At 40.9% G+C, this 21,563-nt stretch overlaps 2 protein-coding genes across 7 annotated transcripts in view; one reads left to right on the top strand and one right to left on the bottom strand.

Moving 5' to 3' along the window:
- The first annotated feature begins 53 nt into the window (after positions 1-53).
- SLC35A1 (solute carrier family 35 member A1) lies at positions 54-20,482 on the top strand. Of its 6 annotated transcripts, none has more exons than XM_067294014.1 (8): positions 54-179; positions 3,150-3,327; positions 11,250-11,409; positions 11,778-11,930; positions 12,757-12,823; positions 17,877-18,053; positions 18,442-18,576; positions 19,923-20,482. In XM_067294014.1, exons 1-8 carry the CDS (start codon positions 164-166, stop codon positions 20,051-20,053), a joined length of 1,017 nt encoding a protein of 338 aa, XP_067150115.1. In that variant the 5' UTR covers positions 54-163; the 3' UTR covers positions 20,054-20,482. The 6 variants fall into 6 exon arrangements, with proteins under 6 accessions (XP_067150115.1, XP_067150117.1, XP_067150118.1 ...); XM_067294016.1 differs by lacking the exon at positions 54-179 and adding an exon at positions 428-532; XM_067294017.1 differs by lacking the exon at positions 54-179 and adding an exon at positions 544-564.
- RARS2 (arginyl-tRNA synthetase 2, mitochondrial) overlaps positions 9,753-21,563 on the bottom strand; it is a 53,494-nt gene continuing 41,683 nt past the window's right edge. The window contains exon 18 of the mRNA XM_067294012.1: positions 9,753-10,082. Within this exon, the coding sequence (XP_067150113.1) occupies positions 10,004-10,082 (79 nt within the window). The 3' untranslated portion in view covers positions 9,753-10,003. The remainder of the gene's footprint in view (positions 10,083-21,563) is intronic.

Raw genomic sequence — 21,563 nt, 5'->3', positions numbered from 1 at the left:
CCCCGCGGGCCTCAGACTCTATGGTGAAAGAGGGGGCGGGGCGCTCTAGCCGGTGCCGCCGCTCTCTATGGTGCGCGGGGAGGCGCGGCGGAGCACGGCTCCGGCTCCGGCTCCGGCTGCGGTGGCGGCGCCGCGGTCGTGACACCCTCCCTCTCCCGGCACGATGTCGCCCCCGAAAGGTGAGCGGGGCGGGCAGCGGCGGGTGGGCGTGAGCGCGGGTGCGAGTGCGGAGGAGAAGGGGGCCAGTTCCGCCCACCCCCAAGACGAAACGCGACCTGAGCGCCGCCGACTCCCCCCGCCTCACACGCAGGGAATGGAACCGCCCTGGCCGCGGGGGGCGGCCGCGCCGGGCGCGACCACCGCGGGGGAGGACGCGCGGGGGAGGGCGCGCGGAGGAGCGGCAACCCCGCCCGTTCCGCGCGCCGCTTCCCGCCTCTTGTAACGGCTTTCGCCGCCGCGCACTGAGTCGTTGCGGTTACGTGCGGGGCCGCCGCGCCGGGCGCCGCTGGTAGCCGGGCGCCGCCGCGGAGCGGTACTGACGGCGGCGGCGCCCCCGCGGGGACGGTGCGGGCGGTACTGACGGAGGCGGCGCCCCCGCGGGGACGGGTTGGGCGGTGCGGCGGCCGCGGGCTGCTCCGCTGCGAGGCCCGGCTCAGCTCCCCGCCGTGTAGCGCCCCGGGTGTCTTTGCCCCTCCCGTAGCGCTGCGTGTCAGCGCTGCTGCCGGGGGCCGAGCCGCGGCGGTGCTGAAGGGGCCCCCTGGAAGCAGCCCACCCTCTGCCTCGGCTCGGCGGTGCCCTGGGCAGGCTTATACCGCTGAGGAAAGCGGTGCCTGCCCTCCTGTCGGCTTCCCCCATGAATGGCCCTGTGTAGGGCTCTTCAGTTCTGTGAAAGAGGCTCCTTCTTGAGGAAGAAGAAAAGGAGGAACTCTAGGAAGAAGGTGGCCAGGAGAAGGAGGGAGGGGGGTTTCTTGCAGCGTGTGCAACGCTAGACGGATCTAAGGTGTCCGCTGCCTCAGTTGTGTTTGGCAGGCTGCTCGGCTGTACTTTGCAAGCCTGATTTGGCCCCAGGTTGCTACTTAAAGGGTCCTGGCAGCATGGTTAGATTGCCTATGAGATACGTAGGAGGCCCACATTTATATCCTAAGGTTTTTGGCCTTTTTGGTGCCTTTTGCTGGAAATTGTTTCAATCAAATGTGATTTACTTAAGCCTGGGAGAGAAACATGGGTAGAAAAACAACAGTTTAGTTTGTGCTTCCACCTCCTCTTTTTTTTTTAAGCTGGTATAAGTTTGGGCTGTCAGCAAAAGAGATGTGCTCCCCAGTTGTGCTTTCCTTCTGTCCCCCAGTGCTGCACTGGTATTGATGCAGACATGCTGTGACCCAGGCTGAGGGAATGATCTGGTTGAAAACTAACTAAAAATAGCTTTTACCATACTGCTAGAACTCTCTGTGGTAGTTACTGGTTTCATTATCATGTCCTGGTGTATTGAGTTTACTCAAATTTGTGAATTTTGCTGAATTGAGGCTTTTAAAAAAAACCTTTTTTATATGAGCAGTTAGTGGACAAGCATTAAACTTAATTTCGTAGTTCAGTACTGAATAGACATAAAATCTTAATGTATAATAACTAAGGGACATTGTTGATGCTCTTTTAGTGCTGACAGAAACAATATTGTGAATTGTATTTTTTATTATCTAGATATTTGTATTTGTTTTGTATGTCACTTTCTTTAAGTAAAACTGGACTGGGTTCATTCTATTTCCTGGTTGTTATGCCTTTGGATTGCCCCTGCCCCCACAATGCAATCCAAACTTAATTTTAAAATGGCTTATAACTTGTAAGTCTCTTCTAAACATTGCTCGTCCAAAACCTAATTAGCTTTACCTTTTAAAAGTGGTTACTGACGTGGATAAGATTTTTATCTACAAGGAAGTAGCTAATTTAAATAATTACAGCAGCAGGATGTATTAACTGTACCTTGCAGAAATGTTATGCAATGGAAGACTTCACTGACTTGAAAGAAAAATGAACTGAATCATTACATACTGGATTCAGCAATTCATACCCATATTAAATGAACAAAGTTATTATCTATCTGCCTAGAGTAACATACTGTTAGCTCATCTCTGAATCAACAGAGGAACATAAACTTATGCCAATTAAATTATGTTTCTTTAGAGTATTCAGAACATGACAGATAATGCCATAAAAGATGTTACTGAACAACCAACATCCATCCACCAGATGCCATATGTAACAAAGAATACTTCACTAATTTCAAAAAAGGCTTTGTAGACACTACTCACCAAGTTATACTACGTGTTCACAGATTTCTCATGTTATAGGTGATGCTTTTATGCAAATAAGTTGTGTTTAGTCATGCACTGTTTTGTTTACTAGTATAGATGTAGTCTTTGCCACTCTCTGACACTGTGGCCAGACTGTGCCAGTTGGCTTCACCTATACTATGAAACTCTCAGGCTTTAGAGTGGGGTGGCTGTACCCAAACTGTCTATAGATAACATAGATGGTATGTAGTCCTTGAATTGTTTAATTTACTTGAATACCTTAGTATTTCTACAGGGAATAATTTTTCAAGAAAGGCTGGTTTATGTGAAGTTCCATCACCATTCTGATGGAATTTCTCTTTTCATGCTAACTTCAGTGAAAAATAAGGCTGAGGAAAATGCTGCCTTATCTATTAAGATTTGCTGGATTGATTCCCTTCATGCTAACACTGAACTTTCCTCTCTCTTTGCTTTAACTAGTCTGACTGTTCATGTCAGACTTTAGTGTACTATATAGAGAGGATTGACTGCTGTTTCAGACTGAGATCATGAAAGCACAGGAAGACTTTTTGATTCCTGTTAGAGATATATTAGTTTATGATTAATTTTTCTATAACACAGAATTCTTAGGACACAACGGCCTCTTATTATCAAATGTATCTAGAATTCTTATACAATCTTCTTTGAGAAAAATCTTTAAAATTTAACTTAGAATCTTTATAGGAAATATTTCACAACATTGAAACTATTATACACTATCGTGATAGTATTTGATATAATCATAGAGCTGGAGGACACCCCATTTCAATTCATAAATTAAAACAAAGGGCATGCTGAGTTGTTGTCTCTGTCTTCTTTCAGAAAATGTCAGCTTGCTGTTCAAGTTGTACTGCCTCACAGTGATGACCCTAGTTGCTGCAACATACACAGTAGCATTGCGGTACACACGGACAGTGGAAACAGAACTCTACTTTTCAACTACAGCTGTGTGCATCACTGAAGTTATCAAGTTATTCTTAAGTGTGGGCATCTTGGCGAAGTAAGTATGTGAATGCTAATTAGTATTTTGAAAATGAATCCCTACTTCTAGCCTCAGACTCTCAGATATCTGAGGTGCAGGTACATTTGCATACATAACTGGAGAATCATGCTGTGGAGGAGTCATTTTAGAGCAAGTCACAGAGCTTGTGAAACCTCCTCAACTGAAACTGCTATGTAAACAGCACAATATTCAGGTGTGTCCTTTCTGCATATTTTCTATGTTCACATGCCTTGGAATAGGTCCAGAATGTCAGCATGGATTATCAGTGGTGTCCTGGGTTTTTAGAATACTAGTGTACATGAAAGCTTGACTGAGGGCTATGGCCTGCAAAATTACATAAAATTGGAATGTTCCTACTAATAAATTTCCCCGAACAATATTACAGACAGATATTTTGCTGCCACCATTGACTTCTCGGGTTAAAGTTGAAAGACTGTAGTAACTCTTAAGAGTTTCTGTAATCCAGAATGCCACTAAGGACTAGAAGTTGTGTCCCCATATGAACACCTGAAGAAATATGGAGGCCATCAGTCAGCTGTCTTGCTTCTCGTTTTCCCTAAGTTACATCCTTCCATGGAAGCATCTTTATACTCTGGACATTTCCGAATCCCAATTCTTACTATTTTGCTGGAGTTTGTTCTTTTAGGGTCTCTACCTATCTCTTTGTGACTTTTGGTACATCAGAAGGCCTGGCTGTTTTGTGATAGAGGATCATGAACTCACATGGCGCCAGATCTTTTCTTCTTAACATCAAAGTGGTATTTTACTTGCTTTAGAAAGCTGTGGCAAACAGCTTTTTTTTAAAAAAAAAAACCTTTGTTGAATATAATGCATTAGAAAAGGCAAATGTGACTGGTGCCAGTTTTGGAAGAGCGGTTTTGTATTTTTTTTATGCATCCTAGGCTCCTCACTCTGTCTACACAGAATATTATCAGATGTGTCTCTGCTGATGAATGGTTGCACTGTGGTTCTCACAATGTTGTGGCCAATGTGGATCCAGTGATCCTGATCCAGCCTGCTTTCTGGAGACTTCAGCAGCCAAGGTCTCTGAATAGCGAAGGACCTGTGGGTGGGATTTGGTAGCCATACCTTCATGTGTAATTTCCCAAATCTGTTCTTGTGTACATGGGACCCAGACTGTCTACAGTATCCCCAAGAGGCCTAGTTGCAGCAGGGTAAGTAACCTGTCTTTTGTTAAGGGTCAAAAATATTTTGTTTCGTTAAAAGTATGAATTGTCTTTTTGACTGAAATAATTTAAAAGGCAATTACTTTTAACATAGGAGCCTGCTATACTTGTTAGAACAGCCCTGCACAGGCAAAATTCCATGTAGCTCTCCATCCTCCCTTTAATAGTAGCCAGTAGTGGATGCTTGGGAAAGGAGTATAAGCAATAGGGCAAGCACAAAATGACTTTTCCTTAGCTGGTGGCAGTCAGATGCTTATGGATTTCTCAGCCTGAAGGCTGTGTAGGTGCACACTGTGGCTGTAGCCCCTAATGATCCTATCCACTGAGAGACTGTCCAATTTCTTTTTGAACTGTTAGTCCCTATAACACTGGTGAAACGAGTTCTGCAGTATAATTATACAGTATATGAAAAGTACTTTTATATAAAGCAATTTACTTAATAATTTCACTGGATGCTCTCTTCTGTTAAAAGACATAATGAATAGTTTTTGCCTCTTCATATTTATCATTTTTATTTTTGTATTTCTACAGATCTGTATTGTATTTTCATCGTTCACCTCTCTTCCCAGCTAAGGAGTCCTAGTCTAATTTCTCTGTGATCATTCTTGTATCCTTCTCATCAGGCTTTCCAGTATTGTTACATCCCTTTTGAAATAGGATCTAGAGTTGCATGCAGCATTCAGGATGGGAACATACTGTGACATTATGCAGAGGAGTAAAGATGCTTTCTATCTTGGTCTCAGTTCCTTTCTTAAGAATTCATAACACTCTGTTCATTTCTCTGAATACAGCTGGGCCTTGAGCTGACACTTTTGAAGTATTCACATCTTTTTCCCATGGGTCAATAACTAGTTTAGAGCTGATAGCAACCCCAAAATAGAGCAATCTCCTGTGATTATTTCTTGTGTATTGACACTGGGTTTCATTTGCCATTTTAGAGTCCAATCACTTAAAACAGGATTAATCTGACTAGCCTATCTTTTTGAAGGTTATATATATATCTATTTTGATCTGGTCAGCTAGTCTTTTTTTCTATAGTTGAGAGAGAGAGAGAGAGAGAGAGAGATGGTCACCACCAGACAGCTATTCATCAGGTCTTTCTCACCTCTTTTGGTAGGATGTCTCACTTGCTGGTGGGTCTGAATTCCTTCTTTTACTGCCTAGATGACTAGAAAGCTGTTTCTCAGATGGCAAAAGATCAGGTGAATTCTACTTGATGTAGCAAGAGACCCTTTGCAATTATTCAAAATTTCCTTTTTCATATCGTGTATAATTTAGTATAAACAGCAAAATTTGCCAGTTTGCTAGTAATCTCCCATTTTGGGTCAGTTATGAATATTTTAACAGTGTAAGTTCCAGCATAGTTTCTTGCAGTGTCTGACAGCTTCCTTTTAAATTTCTAACCGTTTACTTTGTCTCGTGTGAGAGGAGGTACCTTGGTAGTTTAATAACCAATTAAAAGATAGAAGACAATCTGTTCGTTCAGTACTGTTGGATACATTTAGGTACCTTTTTATTGCTGAAACAGCCAGTATTATTACGGCAATATACAGGATACTGAAGTAGTTTGATTCTCAAATTGTTCTGGTTACAGAATTTTTCTTAGGCATTCTTACATGACGCCTTTGCTGTGTTTACTTTTTGGGTTTCTCCTGTAGAGCATATTGAATGAATGAATGAACGTCAAAAGATTGTCCTTCAAATGGGAAGGTTACGATAGTTTTAAGCTGTGTAATTATTTATTCAACTGGATGTTAAGGGAAAAGACTCAACTTCTCATATTTATTTAAAGTTTAGTTGACCATTTAGTAATCATGCTTTTTTAGTTCTTAGATGATGCGTTATTTCTTAGCAATGGATCAAGAAAAGCAGAGCTGATTTGCAAACTCTAGTTTTAACTTCAGCTTTTTAAACAAATGTATATTTAAGTTACAGAACTGATTGCTATCGGTATCTCTTACATATTCAGACCTATGAAGAAAACTGAATCAATTTTCCAAGTCAAATATAAAGAAACATCAAGAAAGTTCAATTCAAGCCAAATCATTTTTACTTCCTCATTTTGGTTTTGCAGCGTACATCTTTGGGCACCTTATTTTGTATTATAAGCCATATGCCGAGAAGATTTTTTTTAATTCTTTTTTGTATAGATTTAAACTGATCTAAACATGATCTTTGTACTGAATTCAACTTACAGTTAGAAATTCTTGGTAAGTACATGCTCCAGAAAGCAAACCCACTGCAAAGATGAGCTATTAGGTAGTTCATCTTCTTGTTCCCCCAAACTGAAGTGAAAATGGTGCTTACTGAGCACTAGCTATTCTTCATTGATGAAATTCCATGACAGAAGTCAAAAGTAGACATAAACAGCTATTACTGCTGTGGTTTGAGTTTGAATGTGTGATCAGTTAATTCACTGAGCATGGTTTGGAAAAGAAGTAGGTATAGTTTAAATATTATTTTCTTGTTCAACAGACATTTGAAATAGATGGTACTTGGGTTCTCAAGCTGTACTTGGGTTATTATCAGGGATTCTAGGTTTTCTTCTAGATCTTCATCTCCCAGTGCCAAGTAAGATGAGAAATTAATTGAGGAATAAATAAACTGATACTTTTTTCTATAATGTAGGTGACTCATAACATTTTATGCACTTCCATATCTAGTGCAATCAACAGTGGTCATCTGTAGCATGAACTCTTCCTCCTCCTTGTATTGCACTACTTCTTTGCAGATTTTTGTATCTGGGACTGTCCCCTGTAAACCAGACATGTCTTGCAGAAAACAGATAAATGATATGCTCAGTGTGCGGCAAATCTGGCCCCATGCAAAATTTCCCCTTAAGTTAGGAAAGGGCTTTGCATGTGGTTTTGCTTGTACAGTGGGAAGTGCAGGAAACTGTACTCTCCTCTGGTAAATGTGCTGCAACTGACATTGGTTTTTGTGGCTGCTCTCTGCAGCTGCCTGTATCCAGTAAAGACTGCTCCAGCCTAGCTCTCACTAAAAAAGGAGGATAAAAGGAGATGTATCCTGGGTGTCAGACATGGAATAAAGCAAGAGAGGACAGAAAGTTGGATGGAAGGATCAGATGATGACAGAGCCCATAAATCTTTGGAGGGGCAAAGTTTAAGAATCTGTAGCATGGAGTCAGGAGGAATCAGGAATAGAAAATATGCAGGAACTAGGTAGTTTGCAAAGGAGCCTTGAAGCCTGGGGCATTGAAAGATTGCTAATTTTGCATATTAGGAGTTTGGGGCAGGTAGATAAATGTGTATTTGTAGGAAGAAAGAAGGTAGCACGAGTGAAGTGTGTGGAACTGGGCTCCCAGGGCTCTGAGGAGGATGTGAGCCATGTGTTTATATACATGGGTGGGGGAAGCATAATGAGTGTTCAATTTAAGAGTGGTAGAGGAATGCAGTTGAGAGGCCTGTAGTGTCATTGGGAGGAGACAGAAGTGATTTTGGATGTTGGTGTTCTTTGTCAATGGCCAAGCAAGAGAAAAATGGAAAGGGGGAATATGGGTATAAGGGAGTGCTGGGAGAGCTGGGAAGGGAATTTGAGGACTCTGGTAGCAGGGACAAGGAAACAAGAGATGTTGGGTTGGTGTATGAATAGTAAGGGAGGACTAGTGATGCAGAGGTCAGATTTTAATAAGCTGAGGAATAAGCTGCAGAAGAGGGCAAGGAGCAAGAACTGACATTCTTCCCCATTGCCTGCTCTCTCTCACACACACTGTACAGGCATACCTTGTTTTATTGCACTTTGCAGATACTGCGTTTTTTACAAATTGAAGGTTTGTAGCAACCTGTGTCAAGCAAGTTTATCAGTGCCATTTTTCCAACAGCATGTGCTTACTTCGTGGCTCTGTGTCACATTTTGGTAATTCTTGCAATATTTCAAACTTTTTCATTATTATTATATCTGTTATGGTGATCTGTGATCAGTGAGCTTTGATGTTACTACTGTAATTGTGTTGGGGCGCCACAAACCGCACCTGTATAAGACAGCGAACTTAATCGATAAACGTTGTGTTCTGACTGCTCCACCAACCGGCCATTCCCCCGTCTCTCTCCCTCTCCTCAGGCCTCCCTATTCCCTGGGACACAACAATATTGAAATTAGGGCAGTTAATAACCCTACAATGGCCTCTAAGTGTTCAAGTGAAAGGAAGAGTCGCACATCTCTCACTTTAAATCAAAAGCTAGAAACAATGAAGCTTAGTGAGGAAGGCATGTCGAAAGCTGAATAGGCTGAAAGCTCGGCCTCTTGCGCCAAGCAGTTAGCCAAGCTGTGAAGGCAAAGGAAAAGGTCTTGAAGGAAACTAAAAGTGCTACTCCAGGGAACACACGAATGATAAGAAAGCAAAACAGCCTTATTGCTGATATGGAGAAAGGTTTAGTGGTCCGGCTAGAAGATCAAACCAGCCACAACATTCCCTTAAGCCAAAGCCTAATGCAGAGCAAGGCCCGCACTCTCTTCAGTTCTGTGAAGGCTGAGAGAGGTGAGGAAGCTGCAGAAGAGAAGTTTGAAGCTAGCAGAGGTTGGTTCATGATGTTTAAGGAAAAAAGCAGTCTCCACAACATATAAGTGCAAGGTGGAGCAGCAAGGGCTGATGCAGAAGCTGCAGCAAGTTATCCAGAAGATCTAGCTAGGAGAATTAATGGAGGTGGCTACATTAAACAACAGATTTTCAATGTAGACGAAACAGCCCTATATTGGAAGGAGATGCCATCTAGAACTTTCCTAGCTAGAGAGGAGAAGTCAATGCCCGGCTTCAAAGCTTCAAAGGACAGCCTGACTCTCTTGTTTGGGGCTAATGCAGCTGGTGACCTTAAGTTGAAGCCAATGCTCATTTACCATTCCGAAAATCCTAGGACCCTTAGGCAGAGTAGATTTAGCATAATTCTTGTGCTCTATAAATGGAACAACAAAGCCTGGATGATAGCACCTCTGTTTACAGCATGGTTTACTGAATATTTTAAGCCCACTTTTGAGACCTACTGCTCAGAAAGAAAGATTCCTTTCAAAATATTACTGCTCATTGACAAGGCACCTGGTCACCCAAGAGCTCTGATGGAGAGGTGTGCAACGAGATTAATGTTGTTTTCATGCCTGCTAACACAACATCCATTCTGCAGCCCATGGATCAAGGATTAATTTCAAATTTAAAGTCTTATTATTTAAGAAATACCTTTTATAAGGCTATAGCTGCCATAGATAGTGATTCCTCTGATGGATCTGGGCAAAGTAAATTGAAAACTTTCTAGAAAGGATTCACCATTCTAGATGCCATTAAGAACATTTGTGATTCATGGGAGAAAGTCAAAATATCAACATTAACAGGAGTTTGGAAGAAGTTGATTCCAACTCTCATGGATGACTTTGAGGTGTTCAAAACTTCAGTAGAGGAAGTAACTGCAGATGTGGTGAAAATAGCAAGAGAAGTTGAATTAGATGTGACTGAATTGCTGTAATCTCATGATAAAACTTTAACGGATGAGGAGTGGCTTCTTATGGATGAGCAAAGAAAGTGGTTTCTTGAGATGGAATCTACTCCTGGTGAAGATGCTGTGAACATTGTTGAAATGACAACAAAGGATTTAAAATATTACATAAAGTTAGTTGTTAAAACAACAGCAGGGCTTGAGAGGACTGACTCCAATTTTGAAAGAAGTTCTATTGTGGGTAAAATGCTATCAAACAGCATTGCATGCTACAGAGAAATCCTTTGTGAAAGGAAGAGTCAGTCGATGTGGCAAACTTCATTGCTGTCTTATTTTAAGAAATTTCCACAGCCACCCCAGCTTTCAGCAACCACCACCCAGATCAGTCAGCAGCCATCAGCATTGAGGCAAGACCCTCCATCAGCAAAAAGATTATGACTTGCTGAAGGCTCAGATGATGGTTAGCATTTTTTAGCAATAAATTATTTTTTTAATTAAGGTATGTACATTGGTTTTTTTAGACATAATGCTGTTGCACACTTAATAGACTACAGTATAGTGTAAACTTAACTTTTATATGCACTGGGAAACCAAAAAATTCGTATGACTTGCTTTATTGTGATACTCGCCTTATTGCGGTGGTCTGGAACCGAACCCGCAATATCTCTGAGGTGTGCCTGTAATTGCATGGCGGAGACATGCAAAGATGCAAGGGGACAGGTGGCTGCAACATGCACTGCCCAACCTCTTTGTACGTGTCTGCTGCGGGCTCAGCTTCCTGGGGCTGGCTTAAAGGTGGGAAGTGTTTCAGACTCAGTAGAGTGCAAGGGTATAGTCTTTATTTATTTATTTATTTTTCTCCTGTACTGCAAGGGCCATGGCAGCACCACAGGCAGGAATTTCACTTGTAGTTTAAAGAGGAGCAGGCATTTGACATAAGACACAACTATTAGGAGCCAAAAAAAAAAAAAAAAAAGCAGGCAACCTTCAGTCCCACTCCCTGTATACTTAGCTACTTATTCCACTGTTTGCAGTGTTTATGGTTGTTGAATTTGTTACACAGTAACGCATCTTAGCTCCCAATTCCAGAATGTCTTTTTCCCCTTGAGTGGATTATACTTGTTGAGAACCTCACTGTTTTTTCCAGTTAATTTTTCCTTTAACGAGCAGAAAGTATAACTGATTATTAAGAACAAATTTTCAGCCTTCCCAAAGGATTCACTGACTTGATTTCTGTTTTCAAATACCAGGGAAAGAGGGCCTCCAGTTATATTAATATTTTATTTTGCAGAGAAACTGGAAGTCTGGCAAGGTTAATAACATCTTTAAAAGAAAATGTATTAGGAAGTCCTAAGGAATTACTAAAATTAAGTGTTCCATCTTTGGTGTATGCGCTCCAAAACAATATGGCTTTTGTGGCTCTTAGCAATTTGGATGCAGCAGTCTACCAGGTAATTGGTCTTTTTTTACGTAACTGATCTGTAAATATGTTTCTCTTTACTGTTTCATGAGGCATGCATATTAGGTATCTGTCTGCCTAACACACAGTACTCTCTTCAGCCTTAGTGTAAAAGCCAAATGGTGCTTTGTTATATGCAGAGCATGTTGCTCTGGTTTTCTGAGCTCACCCACTCACTGCTAGAGATTTAAAATTCACATTGTTATAATTGAAAATGGCAAAGATAAAGAAGGATCTATAGGAAATCAATGAATATAAAATTTTATTTGTCATTCTGTAGTTGAATTCACTATTTTATTTTCTCACATTGGAGGAGTTCATAAAACCAAATACTGTATGCTATATTCCCTTTTTCTTTAGGTGACATACCAGTTGAAGATCCCTTGTACAGCTTTATGTACAGTCTTAATGCTAAGCCGTTCCCTTAGTAAATTGCAGTGGTTCTCTGTCTTTATGCTGTGTGGTGGTGTAACACTTGTGCAGTGGAAGCCTGCTCAGGCTACAAAAGTACAGGTAAGAGTTTACCTTTCACCATTTCATGACAAAGAATAAGCTGCCTCAAGCCTTGTATTCACTTCACAGTAGCTGGGGAATAAGGTAATGTCTCTCTCATTGCACACAGCAGTATCCATTTCCTATTTCCAGCCACTTCATTTACAACAGAAACATTAGCTTGATCGTTTACTTTCAAATTTATTGTACACCAATTCAGACAGGCTTGCGGTATTGCTCTAGTCTCATTTGAAAGGCAACTGATTGCTACAATTAGTATAAATTACCGCAGTCGTTGTAATCAGTCTAATGGCAATGCAATATCATAGGAATATCTGAGTAATATATTACTTCCAGCAGTTGGCCTTGGTAGCATTGTAATTGTTGGAGCAGAAAACTTGGAATCGAAGCACTTGCGGAATTAGAAATTAAGCTCCAGTGACTTTGTGGGCATGGACATGTCATTTAAGCACACCCTTTTAGGGACATTGACCTATTCCCATTCTAGGAAAAAAAACCAAGTGTCTTCTGTTTCTTAGGTTTTAGTTGCTGGTCATCACCATTAATAGGAAAGGAAGGTCATGCAGCTGGAAAGACTGGCCACAGCTAAGCAGACAGTGCCTCTGAGCACAGCAAAGACTGGTAAAAAGTACATGTGGAAAATGAACCACCACACTTAACAGTCATGACTCTACTGAGCTAGTCTGCAGGGCAGCTGTAGCTAACCAAATACATTTTATACTGTATGAAAGGATAGTAATTTCGATGTATTTAAAGTAGCTCTGGAATTGATTTTTGTAAATTACTGAAGTGTTGCATCTTTTTAAATTAACGGTTGATGTTGCAGGTGGAGCAGAATCCATGGCTAGGGTTTGGAGCAATTGCTGTTGCTGTATTATGTTCAGGATTTGCAGGTAAAGTATTATTTCAGTATGCAGCTCATATCAAGAGGACTGGGTCATTCACAACATGTAAAATATAAAATTTTACAATAGTTAACTATCTTTATTGATTAGCAAGATAAATAAGGACTTCATCCCCTTTGCCCATAATTACCTTCTACTTGAGGTAACTATAAACCAGACTTTTGACCTACTTACGAAACAAATGACTAGGAGCATGTACTGTTGGTTTTACATGATGCAACTCAGAAGGCTGGTTTGCAAGTGGAAGAATCTTTCAAATCCTTAGAGTAAGACTAAGGGGAACCTCTGTAATGACTTGCCCAGTACAGCTTATTATTAGTGTATATTCATTTTATGAAGTTGGCTTCACAGTGAATAGTTCTCTCATGGTGATGATCGCACGAAAAACTTGCATTTTTTAGGAGGGGAACTAAACTCACTTTTTTTTTTTTCTTTTTTTTTTGGTCCTTGATCAGCCTCCAAAATACACATTGCCAGAGTCTTGTAGGTGGTAAATCTAACTGAGATATGGGGGGCCGTAAGTAAGGTAGGGAGGAAGATGAGTAGTAAGAAGCCTAGATGCACTGCATAAAGCATTTCTTTGCAAACAGCATTTCCCCTTAGAGTAGTTTTTCTCTCTCTTGCTTCTGCAGAAGGAGACAAGAACTTGAGGACAAGTGAGCTGGTGCTCAAAAATAAGGAAATGCAATTACTACTTAATTTGAAATTTGACTTACAGAATTCTGGGACATTTTTTTCTGGCTGTAAACTAGACTTTCTCCCCCCCCCCGCAAGAAAACAAGGTATTATCACCCACCTCTAGCACCATACAATTCTGCAAGAGTCATCTTGTGCTGTGCATACATGCTCCTTGTTACTCATGGAAAACACTGGTTAGCAGGGAGAGAAGGGAGGAAGGATTGGTTTTTCTTTGGCTTTTTTTTTTACCTGAAATGGCCACTTTGAAGTAAAAACAGTAAAAAAGACCATGTAGAGCTCTCACAACTTTTCCTGGAAGGAACAAAATTTACTAATTCTCTCAGGTGTTCCTAAGCCATGAGACAAAATACAGCATTCACAGTGAAGCCTGCTGAGTCTCCTAAAGCTCTCTAGATTTCTCTGATAATGTAGGTGGATAGCTGTGCCTGTAAAGGTCAGCAAATTCAGACCTTTTAAAGGAATGATGAGGGCTGCTCTAGAAGTATGAGACACATACAGCTTTCTTCTCCAGCAAAAGGATTACAGCTTGGGTTTTTCCTGTCAGCTGTAGCTTTGAGGCAGCTAGGAAGACAGAGTCTCATCCACAGAGCTCCTTGTGCCCTTGGAGCTTTACATGTTGAAAACATAAGTCCTATTCAGCTCATTTCCTCCTCCTCCTCCTTCCCCACCCACAATATGAAGAAGTTATTTTGGCATCAAAACTTCAGTTTCTGGACTGACCATGTTAAGCGTTTTATATAATTCCAACTAAGTCCAAAAAGTTATGTGTTTTTGTTCCTCAGAGATGGAAAATAATCTTCCTTCAAACTGCTGATCCTCTGATGATTTCCAAGTATCTGAGGGCCCAGCAATGAAGTGTTTTGGACAAATACAGAATGACAGATCCCTTGTGACTTGAAACAGTACTGAAGAATAATTTCTCTTAATCATCATCCACCTTTTCCTACATCTTGCCTAATATAGTGATTTTTATGTACTTACTCTTAGAAATCTGAAAACATCATTTCATTGGCTTAGTTATTGTTTTCATACTTTATACAATTTACAAGTATGGTTCATGCTCAAGCTGAATTCCTGGTAAAATGAATGAATCTGGTTGTGTTCTATAAGTCCTCCCAGTAGGCAGAAAACCCAAGACAGACCCCTGTGGATTTTTAAAGTGCTACAGTTATTAACAAGACTAGGGGTTTTTTGATACTGTTTAGACTTTCAAAAATGTATTCATATGAGATAATATCCTATTTCTTTGTTTAGCTTTTTGTGTTTAAAGATCTGAACTATGAATCTGTTCTCTAGCTACTTTATTCACTAAATGTCTTTAATACATATTGTATTAAATTATGAACTGTGTTTTTAATGAGTTTCACAGAATCGCTGAGGTTGGAAGGGACCTCTGGAGATCATCTAGTCCAACCCCCCTGCTCAGCAGGGTCACCTAGAGCACATTGCACAGGATTGCATCCAGGCGGCTTTTGAATATCTCCAGAGAAGGAGACTCCACCACCTCTCTGGGCAACCTGTTCCAGTGCTCTGTCACCCTCACAGTGAAAAAGTTTTTCCTCATGTTAAGATGGAAGTGTCTGTGTTTCAGTTTGTGCCCATTGCCTCGCGTCCTGTCGCTCGGCACCACTGAAAAGAGTCTGGCCCCATCCTCTCGACACCCTCCCTTCAGATACTTGTACACATTGATAAGATCTCCTCTCAGCCTTCTCTTCTCCAAGCTAAACAGGCCAAGCTCTCTCAGCCTTTCCTCATAAGAGAGATGCTCCAGTCCCCTAATCATCTTTGTGGCCCTTCGCTGGACTTGCTCCAGTAGTGCCACATCCCTCTTGTACTGGGGAGCCCAGAACTGGACACAGTACTCCAGATGTGGCCTCCCCAGGGCTGAGTAGAGGGGGAGAATCACCTCCCTCGACCTGCTGGCAACACTCTTCCTGATGCACCCCAGGATACCATTGGCCTTCTTGGCCACAAGGGCACATTGCTGCCTCATGCTTAACTTGGTGTCCACCAGCACTCCCAGGTCCTTCTCTGCAGAGCTGCTTTCCAGCAGGTCAACCCCCAACCTGTACTGGTGACTGGGGTTATTCCTCCCCAGGTGCAGGACCCTGCACTTCCCTTTGTTGAACTTCATGAGGTTCCTCTCTGCCCACCTCTCCAGCCTGTCCAAGTCTCTTTGAATGGCAGCACAGCCCTCTGGTGTATCAGCCACTCCTCCCAGTTTTGTATCGTCAGCAAACTTGCTGAGGGTGCACTCTGTGCCTTCATCCAGGTCATTGATGAAGAAGTTGAACAAGACTGGACCCAGTACTGACCCCTGGGGCACACCGCTAGCTACAGGCCTCCAACTAGACTCTGTGCCACTGATCACAACTCTCTGAGCTCTGCCATTCAGCCAGGTCTCAATCCACCTCACTGTCCACTCATCTAACCCACACTTCCTGAGCTTGTCTATGAGGATGCTATGGGAGACAGTGTCAAAAGCCTTGCTGAAGTCTAGGTAGACAACATCCACTGCTCTCCCCTCATCTACCCAGCCAGTCATTCCATCATAGAAGGCTATCAGATTGGTTAGGCATGATTTCCCCTTGGTGAAGCCATGTTGACTACTCCTGATCACCTTCTTTTCCTCCGCATACTTGGAGATGGCCTCCAGGATGAGCTGCTCCATCACCTTTCCAGGGATGGAGGTGAGGCTGACTGGCCTGTAGTTCCCTGGGTCCTCCTTCTTGCCCTTTTTGAAGACTGGGGTGACATTGGCTTTCTTCCAGTCTTCAGGCACCTCTCCTGTTCTCCATGACCTTTCAAAGATGATGGAGAGTGGCTTAGCAATAATGTCCGCCAGCTCCCTCAGCACTCGTGGGTGCATTCCATCAGGGCCCATGGATTTGTGGGTGTCAAGTTTGCTTAAATGATCTCTAACCCACTCCTCCTCCACCAAGGGAAAGTCTTCCTCTCTCCAGACTTTCTCTCTTGCCTCCAGGGTCTGGGGTTCCTGAGGGCTGGCCTGAGCAGTAAAGACTGAAGCAAAGAAGGCATTCAGTAACTCTGCCTTCTCTGCATCCTTCGTCACCAGGGCACCCACCCCATTCAGCAAAGGGTTTAAGAGCAGCAAGACTTTCCTTGAAACGAACTCAGTGATTTTTGGGAGGACTGTGTGTCTAGGACTTCTAACACTTAGGCCTGATCTCTGTGCTGCTCTGTTCAGTAGTAAAGCTAACAGTTGGGGATGAATAATATTGATAAATTCAGTCAAATTAATAATTAATATGTATTAAATTCCTAAGAACAACTATTGACAGAGGCAGTCATGTGAACTTATTGTCTCTGAACTTTATTAGGACCAGAGGAATACATGGTAATTATATGGGCCTGTGACCAGATGGAGTGGTAGAATTGTTGATGCTGAATATTTGTTCAGAATGGGGAACAAAACAATTTCATATACTTTTCTTACATCATATGAAGGCTCTTGGGCAAAGTTAATTACCAATGAACATCTAATCAATAGGACTCACACCAGAAGGTCATAGAAATGACTGAGGAGATCTCAGGGTCCTGCAAATTGTTGTATACATTTTGAAATGCAGAGGAAATTCCAGAGATTAGGAGAGTCCTGGTGTTAGCAGCAGTAGTTAAATGGTAGCTAGTGATGATATGGTCAAATACAGGCCTGTTTGTTAGTCTGACATACACATCCCGAGCTGAATAATGAAAAGGTAGATAGGGAGTTTAAATAATGCAGAATATAAAGATAAATTCTTTATTTGCTGTTGTAATCCTTTGAAGTTGTGGTTGCAGAATGTGCCTCCACTATGCACTTTCTAAGCACAAGGTTTCAAAGGAATTTACAGTCTCAGTACTGATGTAATATAATTCCCCTTTTGTGAAGGTTTTGATTTGATACTGCTAAATATCCTGATGGGGAAAAAAATCATTCTACATCATACTGAAATACATAAATACCATCTTGAGAATAAGATACCAGGTGCCAAGGTAAAAGGCTTTTTCTAGTGCACGAAGGCACAGAAAAGACTTTGCTGGAATCAGAGGCCTGGCAAATCCAAATAGAACTGAGAAGTAGTTTTAACAATGAAGCCAACTGACAATTGAAACAACTGTAAAAGGAAATAGTCCAACTTTTGATGTTATGTAAAATGTATTATGTTTTGATATATGTAAAATGATTCTGTCCTGAAAGACATACATTTGTGGGACATGTTGGGCCTTCTGCATTGTACAAACTTGTGTGAAACCTAACAGTCTGTAGAATAAGATGAGTCAATAATCCTGTCTGGCTTTAAAACATCTTTACTGAAAAGATCTTTACTTTTTTTTTAAGGAGTTTATTTTGAGAAGGTATTAAAGAGTTCAGATACTTCCTTATGGGTGAGGAATATTCAGCTGTACTTATCTGGGATTGTGGTGACTTTATTTGGTGTCTACATGTCAGAGGGAGCCCAAGTTCTTGAGAAAGGATTTTTCTATGGCTATACATACTGCGTCTGGTTTGTCATATGTAAGTATCTTGTGGTTTTAGGCTCTTGTTACATTGTTTTGCTTTTTTAACCTATAGTATAAGTGATTGAACCTGCAAACTCAGTCTCGCCCACTGTTTTTTCCTGTTTTGAGAGACTGTTGAATTATTATTTTCTTTGGAATTATTTACTTGTTCAATTTAAAAGTGTGCTGAAACAGCACAGAGTAGCAAGTAGATCATCTGTACGTGAGTCATATTTTATCTACTAGATGTCAAATAGGCACACAGTTTTGCTGTGTGTTGCTTTAAATCACCTATTAGGGCTACATAGTCCAAGCAAGGAATATATTAATGGAATAAAATCTATCACTTTCTGTTATCTATCTACAGCTACTTTACTAATAGAAACATGTTATCTGCTTTCCAGTTCTTGCCAGTGTAGGTGGCCTCTACACTTCTGTTGTTGTTAAGTACACAGATAACATTATGAAAGGCTTTTCTGCAGCAGCAGCCATTGTTCTTTCTACCGTTGCATCAGTCATCCTCTTTGGTCTCCAGATAAGTAAGTAGCTTTTGGCCATTTGATCTTATACGCGTGTTTCCTTCCTGGTTGGCAGGCTGTATACGCTTCATACCAAGGCACTCATTTGTGCCTCCTTAAAAAATCAGAAACTTTCAAACTTGAGAAGTCTCCTCCCAGGAATTGTATGCACTAATGCATTATTTGTGTTGTAAATGTTATATAAGGTACTTGATGATTCTGTGCTACCAAAGGGATTAATGATCTGTTTTCAGATTCATTGTACAATTTCAAATGGGAGAGTTCTTCCCAATTTAAATAGTTTACCAATTTATATAGCTTTGTTCACAAATCACTTTCTGATGTAGTTCAGTATGCAAATTGATCTAGCTGTATAACTGAGGCTGCTGTTGGTAAGTTATCCTTGTTTGTTGGCTTTAGTACAGCCAGGGCCAAATTAATGTCTTGGCTGTTTCTGCTGGGGCATTACCACATCCCTGTTAAGTGATACCCCCTGCAGATCTAACTTTTACCTTCCTGTTTGCTGTGCCCATCAATGCACGAGAGAGTATCTCAAACGATGACTGGGATCATGATTTATATAGTGAATATTTTTGAGAGGAAATAGCTGATTACTTTGGACTGTCCTGCAGCTTCAAAGGATTTTCTCCCTGTTCAGTTCCATGTCTGATATCCAGTAGCTCCTGCTCAGTCCTTCACTGTTTTTTGACTTTTCTGCCATAACCCAAAATTGTATGGTGTAATGCTGGAAGAACTAACTCTCTGATATGGTATCAGTGAGGTGAAACTTAACAAAAGTTTGCATAAAGAGATGAGCTTCACAGTTTTGCTGGAAAATAGCACCTTAAATCAAGTGAAGAAAAATACAACCAGTTTTAAAAACTTACCTGGACTGAAAATTTTCTTGTTGGTTGACACAAATCAAGCATGGATTGATGGTCTTTCTGTGAAAGCCTCATTTAAAATACTTTTCAAATGTGTCTAGATTTGCAAAGGCAAACAGAATGCCTTATCACAGACTACTTTTATCCCATCATGTGCTTATCATGAGGTTATTGTAATATAAGTCTGTCAGAGCACATCTGGAGCTGCAAGATGTGTTTTATACTTATTTTTCTGACCGTCACCATATTCTTGCTGATATGTGACTAACTGAAATGGCATAGGGATTGTAAATATTCAAGAGTTTCAGTGACAGAGTGTGATTCCAGATTTTACAGATTAGTATTAACAGCTAATTTTCCTGTTTAGTTCCAAGTAATTTAAATACTGTTATTCAGACTTCATCCCTAATTTATATGGCTTAGTCTTCTGAATGTTTCATTGTACAGGGAGGTGTTTATTTAAACTGTTTTGTCTCTTTTCAGCTGTTACCTTTTCCCTGGGTGCTCTCCTGGTGTGTATTTCTATTTACCTCTATGGATTACCTCGACAAGACACTACAAAAATCCAGCCATCAGAGACTAAGAGTTCCAAAGAGAGACTTGTTACTGTGTGACATTGTCCATAACAAATGGACGCAGACAATAGAAAAAATGGACTGGAAAAAACCTGCATTTTTTTAAAAATTAGCCTTAAGCTAGTCATGAGACAGTTTAAGTGGGATAGAATAAAAGCAGAAGTTAGTTCTGTTTTACATGTGAAGTTTTCAGTGGCTGATGCTGAGGCTACATTAATGCCAAGGATCTGGACGAGTATTTTGTTAAAGGTATTCTTCATTCATGTTGGACAATGAAGAGTCCCATTTACAAGGAAAGCAGAATGAAGGAACTGAACATCAGTTGTATATAATGTACATAATGGAGGGAAATTTGGTTCTTACTGTGTATTTGATAAAATGTCTTGCCATTTGAGGGCAGAAATGCCCAAAAGCTTCAAAGAATTCTATTAAAAAGAGCACTTACTGCCAGCATTTTCTTTTAAACCATTTGGCAATTGCAGTTTGATTAATCACAGGAAAAGTTTGTCTTCTAGGTAATACAGATCAGATTAACAGAGTATTTCACTAGTGTTTTCATTAATAGTATTTTTTTAAATGCAGCCAAGTCTGGCTGTCCTTTCACATCTTCACTAGTAGCAACCATGTTCATGCATCGTTTACCTAGAAGTAATTTGAAGTAGCCCTTGCTAAACAAGAGCTTTAGAAAATAATTTTTAAATGATTTTAAAAGTTATAATGAAAAACTGATGTTACTCTTTAAAAAAATCATTTAAAAAGTGAATGCAACTTCCTACCTGCTGCTACTATTAGAGGAGTGTTTTTTTATGTGCTACTTATCAAACAAATCCCAGTTGTACAGAGGAACATCAAGATGTAGGTAAATGTTCTCATATCTCCAGCTTAGTAAGAAGAAATCAAGTCAAGGCATTAGACTGGTTGATTTTTATCTGTCTTTCAAAGTCTTTTTGTGCATTACAAAGTAATGGTTGAAAACAATTCCTGTAATGTAAGTAAGTTAGGCTTTGATTTAATTAATGAGTGCCAAATGTATAATTTCAAAGCCCTCCCTAATTTTGAGGCCTCACTCAGTTCAACCTTTCCATAAAATCTAACTGCATGTAGGGAAAACTGACTTTGGTGCATTTAAGCAACTTGTTTAAATTCAGAGTGGATTCAAAAGTCTGACCATGTTTATAGCCTGTTTTGATTCCTTCAGATATGAGTTAAACCATCTGAATTTAATTTAAAGTGGGGCATGTTAAACGCGGCAGTAACAAACATGCTTAAATTTCATTCCAGTGGGAAAGGATGCTCCTCTCTGCATTCTGCAAACTGTTCCGTGCATACAGAAGACAGGGTGCCATCAAAGTGGCACTGTGGTGAGTCAAGGCTGTGGTGGGGAGGGCTGGGGTATTGTCAGGCATTGCAGAGGCTGGAACAGCTATCAGCATTATCTTATACATGATGCTCCCCCTCTTCCCAGCAGTGTCCTGGCTCTAGCCTGCGTGTGTACTGTGATGAGGGAGTAGTGTGGTTCCAACCAGCTCAGCAGCAGAACAGCTTTTCC

The sequence above is a fragment of the Apteryx mantelli genome, chromosome 3 (genome assembly GCF_036417845.1).
Source record: "Apteryx mantelli isolate bAptMan1 chromosome 3, bAptMan1.hap1, whole genome shotgun sequence".
Lineage (NCBI taxonomy): Eukaryota > Metazoa > Chordata > Aves > Apterygiformes > Apterygidae > Apteryx > Apteryx mantelli.
The sequence above is the reverse complement of the archived record's forward strand: the minus strand, read 5'-3'. Positions and strand labels throughout refer to the sequence as shown.